The 27,095-nt window shown below is 45.4% G+C and overlaps 1 protein-coding gene across 1 annotated transcript in view; it reads right to left on the bottom strand.

Annotated features, from left to right (window-relative positions):
- PFDN1 (prefoldin subunit 1) overlaps positions 1-27,095 on the bottom strand; it is a 102,323-nt gene that overhangs the window by 71,918 nt on the left and 3,310 nt on the right. Inside the window, exon 2 of the mRNA XM_085617904.1 lies at positions 5,387-5,553. Within this exon, the coding sequence (XP_085474030.1) occupies positions 5,387-5,553 (167 nt within the window). The remainder of the gene's footprint in view (positions 1-5,386; positions 5,554-27,095) is intronic.

Genomic DNA, 27,095 nt, shown 5'->3' with positions numbered 1-27,095 from the left:
CTCCGTCCATCACCACCCCCTTTTGTACCGCTTTGTTCGTCATAAGTTGGCAGGGTATGCTCAGACGTGAGTCCCTTGCTCACTTTGCCACTGGATTCAAGCAAGCCTGGCTGAAGAGGGCTGAAATGCCAGAAACCGGTCCTAGGAAGCTCGTTTCCGGTCCAGGGAAGGCATGGCTTGGCAGTTCGGGCTGGACTGTTCCCATGAGGCACAGGGTCAGACTGATTTGCATATGGCTATGTCTGAACTGGGGTGGCAGAGTGGGCTAAAGAACGGTGATGGATCAAACCCAGATCTGTTGACTAGGTGTGAGTGTTTGATTGGTTCTGATGCTCCGTCCATCACCACTGCCTTTTGTACCAATTGTCATCTCTAGTCATCTTATTTGGTCTTAGTTGTTTCATTTATATATAAATATATATATATTGTCCAAAGTTCCTCTGTCATCAGTTCTTGGAAGAAATCTACCCTATTTCCAGCTGGCAATTGTGGGCAAAATCTTGATCGTGTTTTGCAATTGCTGCCGATAGACATGTTGGTTTCGACCATCATCTCTTCGCATAGTTGTATAGCTATCATGGCATCTGTAGTAGCTGTTGATACATTCTCATTTTCAATTTCCAGACTGTATAATGATCTCAATGGTGGAATGTCATTCATGGTCAATGGCAATAACGTGTCTTGATTTCTCTGTTCCCCATGCCTCTGTGGGATATTCGAGAAATATTTCTTAAGTTTTACTTTACGGGAGAATTTGTATAGATCCACTCTTGACATGGCAATATCCATGCTATATGAGGGACAGAATATTAATCCTTTGTTCAATCATTTCAAATGTTTAGTATTCAGTTTTCTGGATGATAAGTGGAGTACTAGATCATCCTGTAATTGTGCATCCAGGTCTATTATTTCCATTCTAATTTTTTGGGATCTTTCGTTTTTCCGTTTTTGTTTTTTGTGGCCCCGTCTGGTTCTTTTTGATGATGTTCTGTTTTTTGGAAGGAGCCCCTGCCTCTGCCTCGCGTTGTCATTCGCAGAAGACGCATTTCCCAGAAACATACACACTGTCTGCTGCTGGTCATTCCTTCATCAACAGAGCTCACTTCTGAGCTTTCCGCACTTGACATCCTTCTCTGTTCTTGCTCCTGTACTCGATCCATAGACTGTTTGCTGTAATTTGCATCATACTTTTGTGCAAATGTATACACTCTCCCGGTCGCATAGTCAATTTTATCACGTTGAAATTTGCGGATTTTCTTGTTTTGTATATCTAATTCATGTTTATCTAATCTTTTGTCAAGATCCTCAAATGATTTCGTACCTTCAGTTGTTTCCTTAAATTGTCCTGAAGATTTCTCTGTGTTTTGCTAATCTTCTTTCCGCATGTAGAATTAATGTGTTAATTAGCTTCATAGAGCATTCTGTTGTATCGGATTGCCACTTGGAGAGGAGATCTGGATCTAGGTCACTCAGTGTGGGCAGAACAAGAATTCTGAGATATTCTTTTACAGTCAATATATTTTTTCAAAGTGACACTTTCCAACCATTTATTTATTTCCATGATTCTAGCCTGTTCTAGTTCTTTCATGAGTTGTCTCGGCGTACTCATAGTTCCTGTGTTGCTGATGCGTGACCTGTTCTACATTGCGTTCTCCTTCTTCATGGAACATTTCTTTTAGTAGCTGTTCCAGCTTGCGCCACCTGTCAGCAATATTGTGTATTGCTGGATTGTTTTGTTTTAAGCTTTTAATTATATTTATTCTTGTTTGCAATTATGCATAAATTCGTTGTTCCAATATATATTACAGTTCCTTTCAACACATCTCCGTTGCACTGAGAAAGAAGTTCTCTTTGAAAGCTTCCTGGTATGTGAAACTTCGCTTGGTTTACTCGTATGAGGATACTGACATCAATGCACTTGGAATCCTCTCTCTTCGCTGTGGTTCCTTGTCAGTTTCTTAGGAGACCAGACTACAGGACCCGTGAACCTCCAAGTCCTTGTTTATAGGGGTATACTGAGCTGCGGTCACGCCAATGGCTCAGATAACAGCGGGGTAATTGCCATAGCAAAGCCCCCGGTGCCCCCCCCCCCCCCCCCCCTCAGTCTCCATCCTCCGTATCTGTGCGGTTTCGGTCCCGGAAGCAGCTGCCATTCAGAAATTCACCAGAGGCGTCGGAAAAAGAGCAAGCCACTCCGCGTTCGGGTGCTTCGTCCTTCGTGGTCCGACACCACGTTTTACTGGAAATCGGTATCCTGTGTTACCCTTCACAATTGTTCCATCACCATTACCAAAGGACACAGAAAGACAGCACTACACACAGCGAGATCACGCCAGGTTGTAGATATATATATATATATATATATGGTCTTATTTTACTTTTCGTTCATGTCCTCTTCTGAAGTCAATAGCAGACATATTAATACTTACCATGTTCTCTGGTGCTTGTTGTGCAGCCTGATTTCTGAAAAATGTCACCCGAGAGGATCCACGAGAACGGATCGTATGGATCCTACCAATAACTATTAGCATACAACCTATAACTATTAGCATACAACCAAACAAAATTCCACACACAGTTTATTGCTTTTGTTAAATCTGTCCCTTGATCTTGCTAAGGGACCTCAATAAAGTGTTCTCTCGACATCTCAATCAATTTCTATGCTGCACTGCAAATCATTTCCACTGCAACCTCAATTTGCTGAAGGTCAATAAAATCACTGAACGCTTCAATATAGAAACCCTTCAAGGACATGGGCAAACTGGTGAACAAAGAATCTCAAACCATGATAGTTAACCTTCATGCTCTCCAACAGTATCAGAAACTAAAAGAAACAGAAATAATATATCAAAACCCCAAATCATGTCTGTACCTAAACTCACAAAGAAAACGCCCAAAAAAATTATAAACAAGAAATTTAAACAAGAAATATTATTATTGTCATTTTTTCAACACCCCATCGTTTCACATCCTACTGAAGTATTGCTTAAGATCACCCCAATATTTCTGAAAAATATTCATCTCACAATAATCATGAGCTTAAAAAAACAGCAGCATTTCAAATCCACCCTCATTTCATGCAAGCTTCCTTGCTCCGTGTTTTTGAGCAAATTGACTCCCTCACATTTCCGACTCTCACCTCTCCAAAACCTTCTATGACATTTTTATAAGAGACTGAGGACAAAAGCCGATTTCAATGGACTGGGCCCAACTGTTACAAGATCTTAAAGCACATACCGCAATCGACCCCAAAGATTGAGGGAGTGCTACCCCGCCCCCCTGGTATTGTCCGCCTGTGCCTCATCGCCCGGGCACTGGAGTAAATTTAAGCACTATGTATTGAACTGATTATGTGTCCCTCCCCCCACCCCTTCGGCCCCTACTGCCCCAGCCTGATCAACCTGTAGGGATGTACACTAAGACAGATACCCAGACCATAGTGGCATTGTTTTTAATGTTTCTCTTTTTTTCTTGGAAGGGATTTCTATTTAGTGGGTGGGGGTGGTTAGGGGGACAAGTTTAAGGTTCTAAAACCTACTTACCTTGAAAGCACATACTGATTATTGTATGCAAACCGTTTATATCACACCTGCATGTGTAAGATCAACTGTAATGATTAAGTCTATTAAATGTGCACTGGTACCAATTCTTGCAATCACTGCCCGTGTAAGAAACCGTCAACCGATGTACCCACTGACTGACATCATGTTTATACATAAATTGAAAATCAAATAAAATATGTGACATTTTAACACAATTAATAAAAGTGTGTAGTTTCTCTGAACTCAGCATCACAGAATAAAAAATACCCAACCGCTATTCCATAGAATATACCTTCTCCATACTACACTTTCCATAAACCTCCAAAGCAGAACAGATAGAACTCATAAAGAAATCTAATCTTTACTCCTCACGCTTGAAAAACGTCAGACAAGTAAACCCATTTACTGGGGGAAATGAACTGAAAAAAACGACATTGCTATATCAGAAGAAATCAACATTCTATCTTCTTATCAATCTTGATTCAGACCAAACAGCAGCATAGAGACAGTAATCCTCAAGTGATTGGATGATGTTCTGTATTGCCCTGGTGGAGGGGAGCCCTGATACTATCTCTTCCTGGTCTAGTATCTACATTTAACAATACGGACCATGCAACACTTACGACCAACCTCTCTATACATTTTCAAACTGGAGGAACTGTCCTGGGATGTTCTTCGTTCCTATTTAGGATATGAAGATTTGTGAATTTGGAGTCCTCAAGATCATATTTCCTTCCATTAGCCTACAGGAGGTTTCGGCATTCCATTCTCTCTATGACCACGTCCGATCTCTAAATTGAATTCCTGGGTACAACCATGGCAGTCCAGTAAATTTCAATTTGTCAGTATACAGATGATACCAAACAATACTGCTTGAGACATCTGCAAACTGAAGAGATAGTTCATGGAAAATAAGATGTTCAATTTAGCATCAGTATTTAAAAGTGATACTTGTCTGCATGACACACAGTTAGGTTTTCAGGAGATTAGAAATCAGGATAACAATTGCATTTTTCTAAAACAAAAATGGTAAATGACCCTGACTCTATACAGAACTTATTATAGATCTTAAGTAGGCCGGTCTCCAATTTCTTAAATTGCTTCATAAATAAGCCTTGAAGCCCAATGTGAGTCCAAAATCTCACATTCCTTGCGTTATCAACTAGTCAGGTCAGTAGAGCCATACATAGTTCACAAAGGAGCTTTGGGGTAGAATACAAAAAGAATTCCTGGATGGTGCACAACCAACATTTATGATACAAAGTACAAGTCAATTTGTATTTTGATTTAGAATACTGAAAACAGAGTACCCCCACAACAGTGAAATCTATTAGAAGTCTATGTGTAAAGGAAACAAAAATATGTTTCTTGTATTTTACAGAAATATGTATGATTTTTCATATGTGGGGCATAATGAATAATCTTGGCTACCTGGTGTCAAACATCTGCCACTTTCTTTAATGTGACATTTGTCCAGTGCTTTCCCACAATTCTATACATCTTATTTAGATGATCCTATTGACTGAAATAACTGGTACACAAAGTCCTGGAGCTGTCACTTTCAAATTGTCACTTTACCACGGCACATATGTAGCCTGCCACGGTTTGACCCACAGTATCTAAATCAGACTCCCTCATCAAAAAGTCTTCCGTCATACGTGTACCCTGCAATTTGCCAATACAAGTCACACTGAAATGAATAGGCACATCCAGCAGTCAGTCGTTCATTGTGTTACCTGAGGCTGAATGCCGAAATTTCAAAAGTGTATAAATGGAGAGAAAGTAACTGTTATTCAAGAATTCAATTACATTGATCAATAAAATCCGCTTTAGTTAATACTCACATTCTTCCTACTCCTTCATACATGCGAGTTTGATCAGACAAAGTCTGAATCTCTGTATCAGTTAGGTGGGAATGTTTCTTAGTTCTGTTTAATTGCTCAATTTGTATGTCCGCTAGTTTCACTTTCTGTTGAGTATCAATAACTTTTGCCTGAAGTTCAGTGAAAGCCTGCAATAAATAAAAAAATAAAAAAACAGCAAATACATTAAGCAGGAGTTTGCAAAACTGCTCAAAATGACTGGAAAAATGCAACTCAAACAGTTCTTATAAAAAACTATTTCCTATGCTCAAATATAAATTACATGAAGTAAAGTTGTCATAAACTTAAATCACAGACCCACACGTTCTACTGATCTTACCTGCCTTCTTGGTCTGCTGTGGTTACGTTGATGCCCTGTTCTCAACTTTAGCAGAAGGTGGCATTGTTTTTTTAAGATTGCAAACATGTAAAGTATGCCTGAATGGAGTCTGAGTTTCTAGCCTTAGGCTCCAGGTGTCAGGCCAGTCAGGAGCCAACCCAGCTCTGGAGACTATTCCAGTGCCTCTAACACAAGGATTTGATTGCAATATGACAACACCGGCTGCATTAAAATAAAGATGCAATCATGACCGCAAAGTGGGTGAGACATTTACTGCCTTGGTGGGGTACTTAAAGAAGAATCAAATATATTTTTTAAACCGAATACCTTCTGAAAAACAAGAATGTGATAGCCTGTTTAAAATAGTGTAATAGCTCCAACACTGATGAATGTGCCAAAGCCCAAGTAGCTACACAATGAAGTGTAGGAAATGGGTTACTTTCTTTCTTCAGTTACTTCAGTAAACAAAAAAAACGGATGCTTTACAAAACATTAATACCTCATAGAGCACCAGCATTCAAACGTACGCCTTAGAATGCTATAGAATAGCTGATTATCATTTGACTATCTAAAGTTGAAATTACTTTTTGGAAACACTACCCAATAGCCATTAAGAATTGTTCAGTGGGAGCATTAAAGCTAGATTTAGATATGGTTGATATTTTGTCTCGTGGATATGGCCAAGAACTAAAGGTGTAGGTTCACCTCAAATCAAGCACTTTACTTTCTTCAAAGCTCCACCCTTTTGATTAACTTTCCACACTAAATCTTTTTTTCCCGTCATTATATGATGCCAAATTTGAGTTATTCTCGTTTGTCCTGCTTGTCTGTAGAAAAGAGTCACTTTTTGTTCTCTAATGAACGTAGGGGAAACAGATTATATCAGAAAGGGTTACAGATTGTAGCTAAATAACCCAGTGCCAAGGCCTTCTTGATTAGATCCCAAGAACACAGTTAACAGCTTGGTCAGATTAATCTGAGACTTGTCACCCCATTTTAAAATGCAATTTTTTTTAATGGTAGACAAGCTCGATCTCCCCATGAAATAACTTGCTTGTAGGTGTGATACTGGACCTCAAATTCGTTCCAATTAAATTATAGTTACTTATAGCGTATTTTCTAAAGTCAAGGAGAATCATCAAATTTGCATGGTCATAAAAGAGCACAACGCAGTCAGTGGTGGACTTTAATGAGACTAGGTGGTAGCCGGTATATCGCCCTTTATTCAACATTCATTAAGGCGAGATCCAGCTTTATTGGCCAATTCAATAAGATTTTACCACTGACATCAGTTAGTATGTTTCACATCATGTAGAATCCATTCCCCCTTGGTTAATACAGACACTTGTTATATTTTGAATAGCAGCTGTGGTATATTCAGTAGAATCATGATATTTGCCTAACAGAAACTATGCATTGGACGGATTTATTGGTATTTTATATAGTTCAAACATAGTTGTGAAGCAACAGAGCGCTGTACATTACACAAGGGGTTGGAAGTTGATCTACAAGCTCGTGTACATTGAGCGGGGACCACACAAATACATTTTACACATATTACAAGTTCCATTTCCAGACACAGGAAAATTAAGTGATTTGTCCAGAATCACATGATGTTGTGGCTAGTGCCGAGGCCAGGATTTGAATGCCAGTTTCCAGGTTGGCAACTCACACAACTAAGCTACATCTCCCATGTATTAAATAACAGTGTAGAACTAGTTAAAGAGCAGGACATATTCACTTTCAATGCTATCTTGGTATTTAAATCAGTTGCAATATGAACACAATTCTAGCTAAAACTGATCTAGTAGAATCACTAAGCCCCCTTTAGCATAACCAACCCCAAACAGAATGCTTTAAGCCCCCAAGACAGTTGCGTGTTTGTAATAAGTGATATAGACTGTAAAGTAATGGTAGTTTCATTCAATCTGTGGTTCGGTCTAGAAAAGTGTCACTGCGGTCTGGTCATCTGCGTGGTCTGTGAGCACAGAACATCAGATTGAACACAAGAGACCAAATATGGATCTATCTAAAGGGGTCCTCACCGCTGATAGGTGATAGAAATCTGAATCTCAGGATTTAATACTTGTGGCTTTTTTAATTAATTTTCAATAAATGAACAAAGTGACTGACTAGACTCGGACTACATAATTGGGTTCAAATCTAGCCCAACTCTTTAACTGTCCATGAGAGCGACGCCAGAGGCGGCAAAACACCTGTCCAGACCTCTTCAAAATGATCTAATTTGAATACATTTGTCACACAAAGGAGAAGTGTTAATTTAATTTTTGTAAAACATACGACTATGAGCATAACAAGGATACATTAGTATAAGGAATGAAGGGTGTTAAGTGTTCATACTGTAACATTAGGTCTAAAAGATACAGTCTGTTCCCATTGCAATATGGAGAGAACATTACCCAAAATGTCTCACTCTTTTGGCACCCTTGGTTGCAATGATACCCATCCCCCCCTCCACGCGGCTCCACGCCAGGCGTCCCTAGGAAAGAGTAAGTGGACAATCCACCACCAGCAGAGTTTAAGGAGTAGCAGAATTACCACTAAATGAGAGCAGAGTCCACAACAGCCAACCTACAGGGTATGCTGCAGCACTTCAAAGACCCAACCAATCGCCTAGCTTAATTAGAGAAAGTTGACCTGTATGCACTCTGTGCTAGTACAACGTACCCTGGAGCTTGCCCTCAAATAAGTTCCGACAAAAAATTCTGACTTAACATTCTTTTATCTAGCTACATCTTATATCTACGTTACAAGTGTCCACATATGTTACATGCATCCAACCAATGGAAAAAAACACCCAATGGTAGAAAAAAAACATGCGTTCTTCGGCACAATTGATACAAATTAGCTCTATAAAGAGTGCCCAAAATCGAACACAATTTACATTCACAACAATAAGCATATGCCATTTCTAAAATAAACACTGACTATACACTACTAATTACCACCAATAAACATGATGCACAATCAGCCTTCACAATTGCATACGCTAGAGCGTCAAGCAGGCTGTCATCATTTGACTTGTGGGATCAGCCAAGACAGATACACAGTCTGCTGTTTTGCTCAATTTCACTTTTTTTCTGCGGAAGAGTATTGCTACCATGATCTTTTGGGGGTGACACAAACGAAGCTAGTGAATGAAAAGAATGACTTTTTTTTCTGATGTTTGCAGGCCAAGGAATTTGCACCAGGGGTTCTAAACAGCAATTTAAATTACTGTCACCGGTAAGGCATCGCAACAGGCATCAATTTACAATACCAGGACTATGGTGGTTAACTGTGCGGCTCTAAGATAAGTACACAAGAATAATGGGTCCACATTAAAGAAATACATGCTTTATTTAATAGAGGAGATAAAAGGAATGCAGCAGCTTAATTACAACAAGGAGGACAAAGCCAATTTGAGGTAGCAGGAGAAAACAGGAAATAGGTGAAATGGTATAGGCATATGCTAAAATGTTTGAAAAGGAGTTTTTAAGAGCACAGTACAAAAGGGTTGCCAGGGAGGGTGGTGATATAAGGAGTTTGCCAAAGGACTGGCTTAAGATTTTGATTTCTGATTTGCATGAAACGCGTGTAACCAGGGACGTGAAATTTGTCAACTAGTTCAGAAAGTTGGTTGAGTGGAGAATTTTACAGCCAACACAGTTTGAAGACAACATGTTAGCCAGCAATGAGCAATCAGGCTGTGGGAGGCAGCTTGGCAAGTGAACAGCTGGCTCTTGAAATCGCTGTGAAACTTGTAGGTCATTTATCAGAATGACTGGTGGGCTAACTTAGTGCATCATCCGTTCGAGGTTAGAAATATCAGCACCTTTGCATTAAGCAACAACTTTTATTTGAAGCCCTAAACACAACTAAACTGCTGTAGCCAATGTGTAGAACAAATAAGATACTAGTTATTGCTTACTGCCTTCATCAATTCATTTTTAGAAGGCCTCCAAAAACACACTTTATTTATCCTCTAGTCTACGTGGGGGCAGGGTTGGGTTATTCCTGAGACAGAGAAGTGCGTGTTCCAAGACGAGTAAAGTTGTAGACCATAGGGGAATTGAAAGAGGGAGCATTCCTAGTACGACTCCAATATAAACAGTGCAACCATATTTGCAAGGCTAGGTTCGCTCCAGATGGGAACACAAACATTTGTCAAATATAAGAGTAACATGCAAGTACCAGGCCTCGAAAAATCTACTCGCCCACTCGCAATTGCAAGTAAAATTGAATCAGGATGAGCAATTTTTAGCACGTACTAGTCCCATATGGTGAGTAAACTTAGGCTGGGAAGGAACAGGTGTTCTGGTCATTCAGAAAGTGAATGAGCAATAAAGAGGTCATTAAATCTTATTTTTATCTTAACACATTTGCTGTCTGTTCAAAGAAAGAGGTCAAATGTCAGCTTGTCTTTTAACTAATTGCTGCTTTGAAAATTAGGTTTATTTTTCTCTTTTGCTAGAGTTAGAGGTTTTTGTCAAGTGAGCTGTCTGAAGATGTCGGTTATTTTTATCTAACAACATTTAAATAAATAGTCTGCAAATTAATATTACAAATATTTCAAAGTATATCAGCAATAACAAAAGCACATTTTTTATAATTAAGTAGTGTGATGCAAACAGAGTTAAATAGGAGCAAAACAAATCAGAACACTTCACTTGGTGATGTGCAAATGACACATTTGCAGAAACTATTTTCAAACATTGTTTGTACATTATATAATTTTATGAGTAAAGCTGCATGTCAGTGGGAACGTTTGTGGTCATTTCAATGTAAAATCTGCTGAATACAAATGACAGTGTGCCACTACTTCATGCGTTAGTTATTGATTTAATAAGAGTGATAGTTTTTAAACACGATTTAACCCCATGCATGCTCATGACGAGCTGGACTCGTCATGGCACACAGTGCTCATGAGGAGTCCAGCTCGTCATAAAACATGCAATGGCAATCCCTCTGGTGCGGGCACCAGAGGGATTGCCTTTCTTGCTGAAAGAGCCTCGGGAGCTGGGGAAGAGGTTCCCCAGCTACCGAGGCCCCCGCTTTCCCTGTAATGACGATCGGCGCGCACGTCGCGCCAACGTCATTACAGTGAAACTGAAAGTAAAATGAGCCGAGAGGCTCATTTCAGTTTCCCTTTCTACGTGCTCAGGGGGCTATCTCAGCCCCCTGAGCACGTAGAAAGATGGGAGCGGTATCGTTGGAATGGGGAGAATCTCCCCTTTCCAATGGTACCCCTCCCCAGTGGATCACTGCTTGGGGATCGCCACAAGAGGGCGATCCCCAAGCAGGGATCCACCCACTAGGCACCAGGGAGGGGAGAGCGGCCCCTTGGGCAAGGGCTTTTGATCCCCCCATAATTATTTTGGGCACAATTAGTCTTTCTGCCCCCCCTGGGGGGTAGATGGGGGCAGTAGCCCCCAATCTACCCCCCAGGGGGTAGAAAGCCCACTAGACACCAGGGATTTTATGTTATTTTATTCATTAGGGGTGGGGGCTGCCCAAAACGGGCATGCCGATATCCCCACCCCTCCAAGGAACACAATCAGTCTTTCTGTCCCCCCTGGGAGGTAGATGGGGCAGTAGCCACCGATATGCCCCCCGGGGGGGGGGGGGGGGTAGAAAGCCCACTAGACACCAGGGATTTTGTGATAATTTCTTCATTAAGGGTGGGGGCTGCCCAAAACGGGCATGCCGATGCCCCCAGCCCCCTGAAGGCACACAATCAGTCTTTCTGCCCCCCCCGGTGTAGATGGGGGCAGTAGCCCCCAATGTGTCCCCCGGCGGGGGGGGGGGGTAGAAAGCCCACTAGACACCAGGGATTTTGTGATAATTTCTTCATTAAGGGTGGGGGGCTGCCCAAAACGGGCATGCCGATGCCCCCACCCCCCTCAGGCTCACAATTAGGGATTTTGCTTTTGCCCCACCACCATTACAGCCTTTCTGCCACCCAGGGGGGTAGAAAGCCCACTGCCCCCACCCCCCTGAAGGCACACAATCAGTCTTTCTGCCCCCCCCCCCCGGGGGGGGGTAGAAAGCCCACTAGACACCAGGGATTTTGTGATAATTTATTCATTAGGCGTGGGGGCTGCCCAAAACGGGCATGCCGATGCCCCCACCCCCCTCAGGCTCACAATTAGGGATTTTGCTTTTGCCCCACCACCATTACAGCCTTTCTGCCCCCCAGGGGGGTAGAAAGCCCACTAGACACCAGGGATTTTCGTATGGGGTATTAGTTAGGGGTGAGGGCTGCCCAAAACGGGCATGCCGATGCCCCCACCCCCGGCCACAAAATTAGTCTTTCTGCCGCCCCCCGGGGGGCAGATGGGGCAGTAGCCCCCAAACTGCCCCCCGGGGGGGCAAGAAGCCCACTAGACGCCAGGGATTTTTTTGGGCACAGGTTTATTAGGGTGGGGGCATTGGCATGCCCGTTTTTTGTTTTTTAAAATTCTTTTTATTAAACCATTTCGACTGAGATACATCAATTACATATTAGCAGGCGACTTCAGTTTCTATCAGTATCAATTTACACATTTCAATATATGTTACAAGCATCATTTCCTTGGGGTTTCAAGAGCCTCGTCCTCGGTTCGCTGACAAGGAGGGGGACAGATATCACCTCTATACTGGTTCCAGGCTCCCCGTACCTTGCTCCACTTCCCGGGGCATCCCCTAGCTGGAAACACCGATTTTTCCCTAAACATGCACCAATCTAAATCCTCCTTCTACCTCCCCAAAAGGGGTGGCCGAACAGCGCCCCACAACTGTGCAATGTTCCTTTTTGCAATCATGAACGCCAGTGTAGCCCACTGCTTAGTGTATGTGTTGAGGTCTGTAGGGTCCCAGACATTTAGTAAGCACCTCCGCGCCTCTGGCTGCATATCGACCCCTAGTACTGTCCGCATGGTGCAATGTATTTCTCTCCAATACACTTCTATCCGCTGACAGCTCCACAGTATGTGGATAAAGGTCCCTAGGTCTCCACATCCCCGTCTACACTCTCCGCTTTCTGCCCGTCCCATGCGAACTAGTCCGGGTCCAGTTACATATGTCCTATGCAGTATTTTAAGCTGCACTAGTCTGAGCCTGGCCTGGGTCGCTACTACCCTCGGGGAAGAGACTGCCTCTTGCCAGTCTTCGTCATCCAATTCTAGGCCTTCACTGTTCCCTTTTCCCTTAAGGATCTGCAGTGGATCCTCCATATTGTTAATTAACTTCCTATAAATAAGGGAAATGGTCTTTTCTGGGACGTGCCCGTCCAGCACTCTGGCCTCCAGTGGGGAAGCCTCTGGTAGCGTCGCGTCCCTAGGGACCTGCGCCAGTAACTCATGGCGGATCTGGAGAGAACGGTAGTATTCAGCGTCCATCATGCTATATTGTTCTTCAAGGGATGCAAACGGCAGCACCGTGCCCTTCCCCCAAATGTCCTTGATTCGTGTGATCCCGATAAGATCCCATTTATCAAATCCCTTGGATTTCCAGAGGCTCCCTAGCTTCTCCCAGTTCCATAGCGGCGTGGCATGGCTGTGTTGCGATGTGGCATAAAGCCTGATTGATCCGGGTGGACAAGTGTACTGATTACCTTAATCAGTCGCGTGGCCAACAGTTTTGCCAGGATTTTGGGCTCCGCATTTAGGAGCGATATTGGTCTGTACGATGCGCAATTCGTTCTGAGTTTGCCCTCTTTATGTATGACGACTATGTTGGCCACCCGTTGGTCGTATGGGAGCATTCCCTTCTCTCTAATCTCCTCCAGCATAGCATGGATGTGGGGGGCGATTTTATTAGTTTTCAGCTTGTACAGCTCTACGGGAATTCCGTTGGGCCCCGTGGCTTTCCCGGACCGCACTCCTCTGATCGCCTGCGCCACCTCCTCGTCTGTCAGTGGGCACTCCATGTATGCCCCATTTTCATCCGAGAGTGTGGGAAGTCTTATGTCCCCTATCATCGCGCTGTTTCCTTCTTCCGAGTATCTCCCGGAGGTACTATATACCGAGTAGTAATAGTTTGCGAATGCGTCAGCGATGGCCTGCGGCTCGGTAATAGGGGTCAAGTCGTCCCCCTGTATCTCGGGTACCAGACGCGACGCCCACTCTCTCCTGTCTAGCCACGCTATCAACTTTCCCGCCTTGTCCCCCATTTTGTACACTCTGCTCTGAACCCCTCTACTCTGCGCCTGTGCTTTATCCTTGGCAATGCTATTGAGCTCTTCCTGCCTCAACTTCAACAGGTGGAGGCCCTAAGGGTTCACCCCTTGGGCTATCTCCTCCTCTGACTTCAACACGTCCTCCTCCGCTCTCACCAAATCCGCCTGTCTGGCCCTCTTTTTTCCGGCTATCAAGGAAACAACCTCACCCCTAATGACTGTTTTGTACGCCTCCCACAGGGTCTGCGCAGAGTCGACCGTGCCCCTGTTTTCCTGAAAGTAGTTATCAGTGGCCTTGATGGTGTTCTTACGGATGTTCGGATCCTTCAGGTACCATGGGTTTATTGGGGCTATCTTGCCTACAGTGGTGCGACCCATTTCCATTCAAAGCCACACAGGGGAGTGATCGGAGATACCCCGTCCCAGGTGACTAATCTCTTGGATAGTATGGGCCTGTGATGCTGTGACGAGGATGTAGTCAATGCGCGACAGACTGATGTGCACTCGATATAGGAGTGTATTGTGCCCTGTCGGGGTTGAGGGTCCGCCACCCATCCACCATCCCCATTGTTTCTAGAAAATTTGCCAGCCACCTCTGGGAGGGTCGCAAATCTCGCGGTGGGCATCTATCTATCTCTCCAGCTACCACTGTGTTGAAATCTCCCCCATTACCAGGATACCCAGCGGAAATGTTAAAAAGATTGAGCCCAGGTCCTTGAAGGTGTCCACTTGGAAACCGGGCGGAACATATATAGAGATGAATGTAGCCGTCTTCCCCTCCCACTGGCCCGAAACCCCGACATATCTGCCACGGACATCAGTCCACGAGGCCTGTATTGTGAACGGGAATTAATTCTTAACTAGTATGCCCACCCCTCGGGACCCCGATGTGAATCCCGAGTGTGCCACCATTCTGTCCCCTCCCCTATGTAGGGCCATGCATTTATTCCCGACTAGATGTGTTTCCTGTAAGAGGACTACATCCGGGGCGTGTCTCCTAACGAATTGGCTGACCATCCCCCGCTTTAGTTTATCTCCCAGCCCGTTTACGTTCCAACTGAGGACTTTGACCCTCGAACCCCGCTCATTGCTCATCGCCATATCGTTGCGGAAGTCGCTCTTGCTCTGCTAACCAATTTGACGTCATCGAAAAACACAATGCAATAACAAACTCAACTGTAATACAAATCCCACATCTCCCCCAACTCCCCCACACACTGCACCCCTGCTGATTGGGTTCACCAATAACAAACTGGCAGAGTGCCTGTCGCCCTATACCCTATCCCTAACGATAACTAAATGTAGTATCGAGGAGGCAGCCCACCCACCGCCCCCAGGACTTCCATTTCTAAAATAACTGTCCCCTGAATGTCTCTCAGCAGTCCGTTGCTGCGATGCCATATTTCAACTGTTTTGTGTCCTCTTCTGGGGTCCATGACCCCCATACCTGACCGCGATTACGGTGTCCACAAGTCCGCTCGCCGACTTCAAGCCTGTTCCTGCATCGCTTCTTCCTCGCTTCTGCGGCGTCCTCCAGCTCCATGAGCGTGTCGACTGTCTATCCAGTCCGCAGCCATTTCGGGGGTATCGAAAAACCACACCCTCCCCTCGTTCTCCACTCGCAGACGCGCCGGGAACATCATAGCGTATTTAATCCCTTTGTACCTGAGTTGTTTCTTGACTGCTAGGAAAGTCTTACGTTGTTTCTGCACCAGCTGAGTGAAGTCCGGGAAGAAGGAGAGGGTGGCATTCTCGTAGCGTAAAGGGGATGACGTTCGGGCCGACTGCAGGATAGCTTCTCTGTCCCTAAAATTGAGGACTCGTGCAATCAGTGGGCGCGGGGCGCTCCGGGTTTGGGTCGCCCACCCGGGACCCTGTGCACCCGCTCTATGGTGAAGAATTTTCCGAGGCCCTTAGACTTGAGGTGGTTAAGAATCAAGTCTTCCACAAAGAGGTCCGGCGCGAGTCCTTCTGATTTTTCGGGCACTCCCAAAATGCGGACGTTGTTCCGTCTAGACCTCCCTTCATAATCGTCCAACTTGCGTTCAGCCAGTTCGCAGAAACCCTTGAGATCTTGGACCTCTCGCTGGAGTTGCGACACGTCCTCTGTCAGGCCGGCCGTTTTAATATCTAAAGATTTGACTTTCTCGTTTACCTTAGTGAGATCCCTCCGTATTAGATTAACTTCTATGGAAACCGTGTCCAGCTTATGTTCCAAGGATGCCAGCTTGTGCTCAAGGGAGGACTTGACCCCTCCTATGGCGGCCATTACATCTTGCAGGGTCAGATCCGGAGAGGGGCTCACTGCATCTCCCCCGGCCTTCAGTGCCTGTCGCTGGTCCGTTGGCGGGTCTTTAGGCTGCGTATAGCGGTCTAATTTGTTGGTCTGAATCTGCCTGTTCCCCTTATTAACTCTAGGCTGGGACTTCTCGGCCTCCGCCTTACTCCCCATTACTCCGGCAGGTCTCTGTATTTTCCTGCTGGTGCTGGATTCCGCTTTTCCGTGGCGGTTTCACTTTACCTACGCACTCCCCCGGAGCTGCGGTATTAATATTGCCGATGTGTCTTTCGGGTTGTGCCCCTGGCCGAAAGGAATCGCCTCCTGAATGCCGGTACTGTGGCGCGCTGACAGCTGCGACCGCTTGGTATCAAACTGGTTTCACCTCACACTCTCGCGCACCGGGGCGAGAGGAGCCTCTGGCAGGTCTCGCCGTCACCCAATGTCCGCAGTGGTCCGCCACCGTTCACCAGCACTGCAGCTCTATGCCTTGGAGTAGCCACGGCCCAGGGGAGTGAGGAGGGGGGGGGGGGGGGGGGGGGGAACCACCGGCGCCCCCCACCTCCGCCGGTATTGCCCGAGTTTACGTTGCTGATGGCTCCTCCTTGACCGCCGACCCCCGGTCCGAGTCCCCGGCCCTGCCCCACACCTCAGGCACTTTCACAGCCTACCGGCCCCCTGCGCGAGCCTCGCAAGCAGGCCCGATCACTCAGCCACCGGTAGCAGAGGGGGACGGGCCCAGCTATCTTTCTCCGGCCACGGAGCGCCCAAAGCCCCCAATCAGTGCGCCGACCGCGATGCGAATGTCCTCTCTGCGAGGCGCTGCCGCCCCAGGCACCCCGCACACTTAGCTGCGTCCCCCGGTGCCACCGGCGTCGCTCCCCCGCTGTTCTCAGGAGAAGGTCTTGGTCTGTGTATGCTGTGGGGGGGGGGGGGGGGGGGGGGGGGGAAATCCACCAGTGCTCCACCCAACGCCGACCGTGCGCTGAGGAATGGCGTCACTCCAACCGGTGACCTCCGGTCTGCGCCGCCGCCTCCGCCTCGCCCCTCCGCAGCCCCTTCAGTACTCCAGCTCCCGGCGTGGATTCCGCACGCAGGCCCCGACAAGCGGCGTCGAGAACTCCGCGTTTAAGGGGGGTACAGACTCCGGACGTACAGGATTTGGCACCACTTTCCTTGTAATTCCCTAACGTGGGTCGTTCAGGGCAGGATCACATGCAGGATGAGAGGTCCCGGGGGTGGTGGCGACGGAGCCCGGAGATCAAGCGGCCATCTTGTTCCGGCGCTTGGCTCCTCCTCCGGCATGCCCGTTTTTGGCAACCCCCACCCTAATTAAAATTCGCCCAAAAAACTCCCTGGTGTCTAGTGGACTTTTAGCCCCCCCGGGGGGCAAATGGGGGCGTTAGCCCCCAATCCGCCCCGCCGGTGGGGGACAGAAAGCCCTCTAGATGCCAGGGTTTTTTTTGCCGCAAATTTGAATTCGAATGGGGCAGCCCAAAATGGGCATGCCCATGCCTCCAAGCCCGCCCCTGCAAAAATTACAGCCTTCCTGCCCCCCCTGGGGGGCAGATGGGGCAGTAGCCTCGAATCTGCCCCCCAGGGGGGCAAAAAGCCCACTAGACGCCAGGGTTTTTTCTAGGGGCAAACTTTTATTAGGGTGGGGGCATTGGCATGCCCGTTTTTGGCAACCCCCACCCTAATTAAAATTTGCCTAAAAAAATCCCTGCCATCTAGTAGGCTTTCTGCACACCCGGGGGGGGGGGGGTGGGAGATGGGGGCATTAGCCCCCAATCTGCACACCCCCGGGGGGGGAGGGGGCAAAAAGCCCATTAGTCAGGGATTTTTTTCAGGCAAATTTGTATTAGGGTGGGTCTGCCCAAAACAGGCATGCCCATGCCCCCACCCCCTCCCCTGCAAGAATGACAGCCTTCCTGCCCCGCCTGGGGGGCAGATGGGGGCATTAGCCCCCAATATGCCCCCCGGGGGGCAAAAAGCCCAGTAGACGCCAGGGATTGTTTGGCCAAATTTTAATTACAGTGGGGGTATTGGCATGCCTGTTTTGGGAAGCCCCCACCCTAATTAAAATTTGCCCAAAAAACTCCCTGGCGTCTATTGGACTTTCAGCCCCCCCAGGGGGTAGATGGGGGCATTAGCCCCCAATGTGCCCCACCTGGGGGGGGGGGGCAAAAAGCCCACTAGACGCCAGGGTTTTTGGGGGCAAATATGAATTAGAGTGGGGCTGCCCAACACGTGCATGCCCATGCCCCCACCCCCTAAAAAAATAGCCACAGTGTTTCTGCCCCCCTTGGGGGCATATCAGGGCAACCCCACCCCCGATATTCCCCCCAGGGCGGCAGAAAGCAGACTAGGCACGGATTTGTTTTTAGCAATATGCCTACTTGTCGATTTTGGGCCCTAGCGTAGCCGGCACATTGGGAAACCTAGCAAATCTGTACATTTTTAAAAACTAGACACCCAGGGGAATCCAGGATGGGGTGACTTGACTGGCTCGTACCAGGTTCTGTTACCCAGAATCCCTTGCAAACCTAAATATTTGTAAAATAAAAATAAAAAAAATAAAAAATAACACATTTTCCTCACATTTCTGTCATGGAAAGTTCTGAAATCTGTGTGGATCCACAAAATTCCACCCACCCCACATTCCCCAAAGCCTTCCGATAAAAACGGTGCCTCACTTGTGTGGGAGGCCCAAGTACCTGTGACAGGCAGGGGCCCAAAACGTATTGAGGCGACATCAAAGTTGCCTATCACCAAACAACCTGGTTTTGCAAGGGGGGGGTCACCTGGGTTTTTGGCCCTGTGCTCGGCGACCATCTAGGGAAACCTACCAAACCCACACATTTCTGAAACCTAGACACCCGGGGGATTCCAGGGAGGTATGACTTGCCTGGATCCCCCAATGTTTCCTTACCCAGAATCCCCTGCAAACCTCAATTTTAGCCGAAAAAAATCCCTTTTTTCACACATTTTTGTGGGGGAAAGTTGTGGCATCACCAGGCTGACACAAATTTCCTACCACCCAGCGTTCCCCCAGGTCTCCCGATAAAAATGGTGCCTCACTCGTGTGGGAGGGCCAAGTACCCGCGACAGTCAGGGGCTCAAAACATATTGAGGCGACATCAACATTGCCTATCAAAAAATGTTTTGGGCCCTTGCCTGTCGCGGGTACTTGGGCCTCCCACACAAGTGAGGCACCATTTTTACCGGGAGACCTGGGGGAACGCTGGGTGGTGGGAAATTTGTATGAGCACTGTGATGCCACAACTTTCCCACACAAAAATGTGAGACAATTTTGATTTTTTCAGCTAAAATTTAGGTTTGCAGGGGATTCTGGGTAAGGAAACATTCGAGGATCCACACAAGCCATACCACCCAGGAAGTCCACGGGTGTATAGTTTTCAGAAATGTTTAAGTTTGCTAGGTTTCCCAAGGTGCCCACAGAGCTAGGGTTCAAAAACTACAGCTAGGCACTGTGTCAAAAAGGGTCATTTTTCACTGCGAAATTTAGGTGTAACCACGTTGCGTTTTGCGCCATTTCCTGTCACGGGCACTAGGCCAACCCGCACAAGTGAGGTACCACTTTTCTCGTAAGACTTTGGGGAACGCGGGGTAGGTGGAAATTTGTGGATCCACGCAGATTCCGGAACTTTCCACCACAGAAATGTGGAGAAAATATATTTTTGGGGGACAATTTTTTAGGTTTGCAAGGGATTCTGGGTAACAGACCCTGGTGGGAGGCAGGCAAGTCACCCCATCCTGGATTCCCCTGGGTGTCTAGTTTTCAAAAATGTATAGGTTTGCAACATTTCACTAGGTGCCGGCAGAGCTAGTGTTCAAAAACTACAGCTAGGCACTTCGCAAAAAAAGGGTAAATTTTCATTGTGAAAATGTGGTGTGTTCACGTTGGGTTTTGAGCCATTTCCTGTCATGGGCACTATGCCTACCCACACAAGTGAGGTACCGTTTTCATTGGGAGACTTGGGGTAATTCAGATTTGTAAAGCAACTGTTATTACCTATTGATTTTTGATGCATTTCTGCCTTCCAAATGAAAGACTGAGTAAAAAAAGAAGTCATTTTGAAAAATGACCGATAAGTCTCATGCTAGTATGAGTAATCCCAATTTTCGAAAATGTGCAAATATGTACCGTTTCTAAACTCTATCATTTGTTCCCATTTCAGAAATACATAGGTGTCTTTCATACCGATTTTTCCATGTATACATTTTCCCACAATAATTGCTATATACCCGGAACATAATAAAAAACCATTGAAAATTGCTGCTCAGTTTTTGACTCTGGGTTCGTCGGGTTCTTGGTGAACCTACAAGTCCTATATATCCCCACAACCAGGAAGGTCCAGCGGATGAAACGGCATATTGTTTTCAAAGAACTGTCATAATTAAAAGAAGTTACAGGTAAAAACGTTGACACAAAAGGCTGTTTTTTTCAACTAATTTTCATTTTTTCCTATATTTAACTGTTAGTTTCTATAAAGAAACCTCGATGGATCTACACAAATGACCCCTTGCTGAATTCAGAATTTTGTCTACTTTTCAAAAATGTATAGCTTTCCAGGATCCATTATTGCTTTCAGACCAATTTCTACCATTAACTGGAAGGAGGTTGAAAGCACAAAAAATAGCAAAAATAGGATATGTCCAAGAAAAATGCCGTAACTGTGTAAAAATTTTTGTTTTTCTGACAAAAGTCTGTCATTCCCTAAAAGCTGTGTAAATGGTGATTTCAGCCCCACAAACCCTTTTTTGATACCATTTGCAGAGAAAAACCCACACGCTTTCATTTGCAGCCCGTTTTTCGCATTTTTCCCCCCCAAAAAAAGAAAATTGCTGTATTTTGGCTAATTTCTGGGACCCCTCCAGGAGATTCCACAAACCCTGGGTACCATTAGAATCCCCATGATGTTGGAAGAAAAGTACGCAAATTTGGTGTGGATACCTTATGTGGTCAAAAAGTTACAGGGGCCTAAGCGTGCACTACCCCAAATAGCCAAAAAAAGGTTTAGCACGGGGGGGGGGCGGAGGCCTAGCAGCGAAGGGGTTAAGAAACATTCCTGCCCCCGCCCTGATGAAAATGCTGTTATTGAACTAAGAGGCGAGTCAGGGGTCACGTGTATCCTATATGTGTATTATCTATGGAAAAAAAGCTTAGTCTATTAAAACCAACAAAATTGTTTTTTGTACAGCAGACGTGCTGAACTCTCACATTTGAAGGTGCTATCATATGTGAAAATGGCAGCTCAATTAATTAAATTATTTGCCCTCGATCACATAATTTGAAACCAGTTTATGGGTCAAGAGCATTACAAATAGGTAGAGTACATTAAGTCACTAGACCTGCAGATCTAGTAACATGTTTATGATTTTTCGAGCCTCGAGTACACTTGCTTATAACCAGCTATATTATGACTGTGAGAGGAGTGATGTTTTTAGGTCTACACTGAAAAGCTAATTGAGTCAACCCTCTAAAACGGGAAAATACAGATACTGAAAGTACTTGATACCAATTAATGGTCTCATTGATTGGAAACAAGGGAGCTTTCAGCAGGATAAACCTCTCACACAATTAAGAACTAAAACAAAAGAATAAGGAACAGGTTTAGTCTGGAGTCAGAGCAGCTACATTCCTTCAGAGCTCTACCTCCACTCTGGGGTACCTGAATTGCGCCAGGTCTAAGGAGTTCACCCCTCTGCATACTGGCCATATGAGGGAAACAGGAATGCACCAAAGGGATTTAGTCTTGCCTGTTGGGTGGAGACACCTAAGATTAACATGAAAGAGGATGCCCTTACCCTCCTGACATTGAGGTGTAACTAAACCAGACCCTGCCAGAAAAAACAAGAACTAGAGCAAGAAATACCAGGCACTCGCAGACCTTTACTCCCATTGTGAACATAAGTCATGGCATGGAAGGTATCAAGTAGAGAATGCAGACCCGATGGGTCAGCAGATATCTTTCCCCAGCTGCAGGGATTAACTGGGAGCCTTAAATCACAGATGTAAATGTGAGACAAGGAGGCCCCTTGAAATTGTGCATTGATGCTAAAGGTTGGGAAGAATCGGTGGACAAGAACACTAAGGCACTGAGGCACAGGGACGCTAAATTTAATGCATAACTGCAAGACCTTAAAGAGTATATGAGGGGCTACTGGGAGATATGGTGTAGGGAGCATTCTGCCCGAGGTCTGTTTGTAGCCAGATACACCGGGATGTCCCACATGTAATATTACATGAAGTTTAAAATATGCAGCTTTAGTAGGATCACACAGATTGGAGACCTTTGGAAAAGGGGTGAGGTGTTCACATTTGCCTTTCTGCAACAGGAATATGAGCTGGCCGTTACAGAGCACTTTCGATATTTGCAAGTGAGGCATGCGCTAACATCACGTCTACCAAAGGGTGACTCTCCCCCAGACTCCTCGCCATTGGTAGACAGGTTACTAGATGCGTATATGCCAACGAAAGCGATATCACTGACTGACAAAAAGTTGATTAATAACGCCCCAGATCCCCTCAAACTGGTCCGGGAACGCTGGGAGAGAGATGGACTAGAGCTCGATGATGAGGAATGGCAGGAGGCAGTGGCCTCCCCATGTGAGGGCAATCTCCTCCAGACTGCGGCTGGTCCAACTTAAGATCCTCCACAGAATTTATGTCACGGGGTCTAGGCCCGTCAGCATGGGCAGCGCAGATGAGGGAATGTGTAGAAGACAGTGCGGCCTAGTAGGTACCTTCATGCATATTGTGTGGGAATTTGTGTTTATACAGAACTACTGGAAGGGAGTCCATGACTGTATCGGGGAGGTCCTTGAGCTAAACATAGGACTTGAAGCTAAAATATGTCTTTTAAATGTCTGGGAACCCACTGACCTAAAGAGTAAGGATAAAATATGGGTCACGTTGGGTTTGATGGTGGCCAAAAGATATATCGCTCAGTTGTGGGGTGCTCCCAAAGTGGAGGCGTGGAAGGCCGACATTGACTGGTGTATGGCTTGAGAAAGAACTGTACACGTTGCATGTGGGTGCCCCAAAAAAGGGTCTTCTGTATGGAGCAAATGGACTGCGTACCACGGCAATATTTATGTCCCACCAATCACCCCTTCCCTTGAAGATCCCGCTACGCCATAACTGTTGAAAATTATTACTTAAGGTTTATATTGTACATCGACAGTACCCATGTACGAATATTTGATTTCTGCATTATCTCTTCCATTTGTGATCAGAAATGTCCATTCTCTACTGTTTAGTAAAAAGATTTCTTTTTTTAAATGCAGATTAAGGTCTAACAGACTATACACGCTTCACTAAGGCAAAAAACCATAAACGCAGTGTCCCACATGGCCAAGATTATATAAGCTGGAAACCATTACACTGAATGGTTTCACTCTTCTGTGGAAAAATGCTCCAAATTAACCGAGTAGGGGTTTTACTGCCCAGAAAGATTTCTCTAGTCTGTTATGGGGGATTGTACAGCAGCTCTACACTATAAATCACACTTGTCAGGAATGGAAAAAAAACAAGAAGTAACCCCTGCTGCTCTGTAATACATTTTTTTACATTTAAGTTGCTTCATGACTAAAAGTAGGTATTAGACATCACTCCTAGAGTGCTAGTCAAAGTGTGAAAGCTTTTTCTAAAATGTGCAATTTCAAGTGACAAAATGTTTTTGATTACCCCCCAACAATGTCTCCTTGCATGTCTTTTCTCCCTACAGAGCACAGGACAATGTGACACAATTGGTTATTATCCTTATAGCATATGTATTGTGAATGAAACTTTCATCATGTTCCTAATGTAACTTCCTGATGGCCAATTCCGCTGGAAGTTTGAAAGCAGGCAAACACACTGATGTATGAGTCTTTCTTTGAAAATTTCTCATATTATGTTGTACATCTCCAGATTCTGCTGTTGCTGTGGAAGCTAATGGAAGATTTTCTTATACCTTAGAAATGAGTTAGTGTTATAGCTATTTGTGTGATGATTCTCATTCTGATTAGCCTAGCATGTTTTCACTTCATGCAATGATAAATTTGCATTTTGCTCAATACTTATGGATAAAATGTGTATAGAAATGTTTGGTTTAGGGGGTGAGCCAGAGACTTTCCCTGCTCTACTAGAGACACTGTCCAATTTTTTAGAGACTCTGTCCAATTAACCTGATGGTTTCCTCCTTAACATAATCCTGATTTCTGACTATGTACTCTGTATTTGAGCCTTCAGTGCATATATTTTGCACTACTCAGTATTGCCTATATTGAGATTCGTAATAAAACCTTTTAATTTATCCATTGATCTAGAGCTCAGTTATTGAGCGGTCCCAGTCACTATTTTTATTACTCAAGTTTATTCTGGGGGCCTGAAGGGTGATGACTTATCACTAGATCAAGAGTGCCGGAACCCAGCTTCCAAAAACTTTGAGGTGATCAAAGTATTGTAGTGCACTATATACTGAAGTTCGGCTCCCACAAAAGCACCAGTTTTATGGAGCAGTTCCTAACTCAAAGTACAAGTCACAGAAGATATTGCTTCATAATTACTTAAAACAGTTATTCTTAAATCAAGTGCATCAACGAAATGCTTCCAATAGACACACATCACTACTTGACATATACATGATGTGTTGCTGTGTACAAATAATGTTGCTAGGAAAACGTTCACTAATATATTTAAATATATAATTAGCTCCATTACAAAACAGCCCTAACCCCTGTAGTCTTCCGAATGCAGTATAACATAGTAGAATGCATAACTTGGCCCCAGTTCTTAATATTCTCTCCAAATAACTCTACACACCTGATGAATCTTTGGGTTTACTCGCAATAAAGCTTCACCCCAGCAAATATGGTAACATATCCCACTGTGGAAAAGTCTCCATGGTTTTAAAGTCTAAAATTACTCTACAAAATGGTTTCCTGTTCAAGAATGAGAACAGCACACGTGAGACCCAGAGTGCTGCTCTTTGTGCGAGATTCCAGAAGTTATAAAAGTGCGTTTGGGTTACCTGCACGCCCCGAGAGTTCTGAAACAGAGAGTCAGTAACAGAGATGCTAGCAACATAGGCATGCCTGTTCTTTACGCGTACACAGCATAACTGCAAGGCAAAGGTGCATACCTGCCAAAAACTGCGAGGCAGTGGCACACTGGCAAGCACGTGTGAGTAGTTGAGAGTGGTTCCACGCATGATTTCAGTGCTGAACGAAATCAGAACGGGTCCATCAGTTTGGTCATGAGCCTTCTTTCAGGCACAACAGGGAAAAGGGGTGTGGGGGGGGGGGGGTGTATATATATATATATACATACACACACACACACGTGGGGCACAAGGAGATGCTTCTTGATTGAACGATGGGGAGGGGGGCTTAACGAAAAATACGGGCGGTTAACATTGTTGTACTTGCACATATTAACATTTCATGTTTAATAGTCCACTTCACACAAACCTTATTCTGTGTTTTCTCATCTCAACACACTGTATTGTCCAATCACACATAACCCACATTATGATGTCACATCATACCTGTTCATGTGTATTTATATGATGTAATGGAATGTTGGTGCAGATTTGAATTGGTCTTGGACAGGAGAAGTTTGTTTTACTTCCACCTTAGTGTGGGTTTTGTTCTTGTTATTTATTTAATAAATAACACTACTACACCACGACTACGTGACTTAACATACATCGTCACTGGGTTTAACCTATGTCACACTGGAGTATTAGCTATATGCGGTTTCGGTATAAAAGATGGCTAAATACACAGTCCTGCCAAGTACCACGCCTCAGGCGTTAGGTTAACGCATTTCAGTGTGGTGCAACAAAAGGAGGGACTGAGGGGCGTGTTTAACGAGGTCCAGCGTACATGCCCCAAAAGGACTAGTAAGCAAAGAGAGTACGAAGTTCCTGTATATAGAAGGTAGAAGACCAGGAGGAGGGCAAAGCGTAGTGAGTCCAACGAGACCACTCCGTGTGTGCAGAGAAAAGGGAAGGGGGATTCCCTTGTCGGAACTAGGGCTCTCACACACCCAGCAAGCTAGGTGTCATGCTTCATCATATGAGCCTGCCCCTCGTCAGGTCGGCGCTGCAATACCTGACGGGCACCCAAACCGGGGCTCTTTGTCGGGGATCTTTTGTTCCTGCAGGTGGGTGCAGTGGGGGTAAGAGACCTAGTGTGTAGGTGGATGTAAAATAGGTCAGTTAGTCCTAAACAACTTTATTGGGGGTGGTAAACTGCCTAGTTAAACTCGCTACAGTGAGTTGGCGGTATGAAAAAGGACACCAATTGGGTCCGGCGAGTTAACGCTTCTTGCCTTAAGACCTACCCTGCCGCCAGCTCACTGTAGCAAGTATATCTCACATACAGACCAGGTCAACTACCTGTGTTCTGGGTACGTAGAAATGTACTTACCTCTGTAGTGTAGATAGCGTTTTATTCGATCCGGCGGAAGTGCCCTGAGCTATAGGACAACAATGGCACGAAACATGTCGATCACTTGGGAGCTGGACATACACTACTAGATACATCATTACTAGTTCTGTGCCCCTCTCACTCTTTTAACTAGGCAGTTTACCACCCCCAATAAAGTTGTTTAGGACTAACTGACCTATTTTACATCCACCTACACCCCACATCTACACACTAGGCCTCTTACCCCCACTGCACCCACCAGCAGGAACAAAAGACCCTCGACAAACAGCCCCGGTTTGGGTGCCCGTCAGGTATTGCAGCGCCGACCTGACGAGGGGCAGGCTCATATGATGAAGCATGATACCTAGCTTGCAGGGTGTGTGAGAGCCCTAGTTCAGAGAAGGGAATCCCCCTTCCCTTTTCTCTGCACACACGGAGTGGTCTTGTTGGACTCACTACGCTTAGCCCTCCT

The sequence above is a fragment of the Triturus cristatus genome, chromosome 7, assembly GCF_964204655.1.
Source record: "Triturus cristatus chromosome 7, aTriCri1.1, whole genome shotgun sequence".
NCBI classification, from domain to species: domain Eukaryota; kingdom Metazoa; phylum Chordata; class Amphibia; order Caudata; family Salamandridae; genus Triturus; species Triturus cristatus.
The sequence above is the reverse complement of the archived record's forward strand: the minus strand, read 5'-3'. Positions and strand labels throughout refer to the sequence as shown.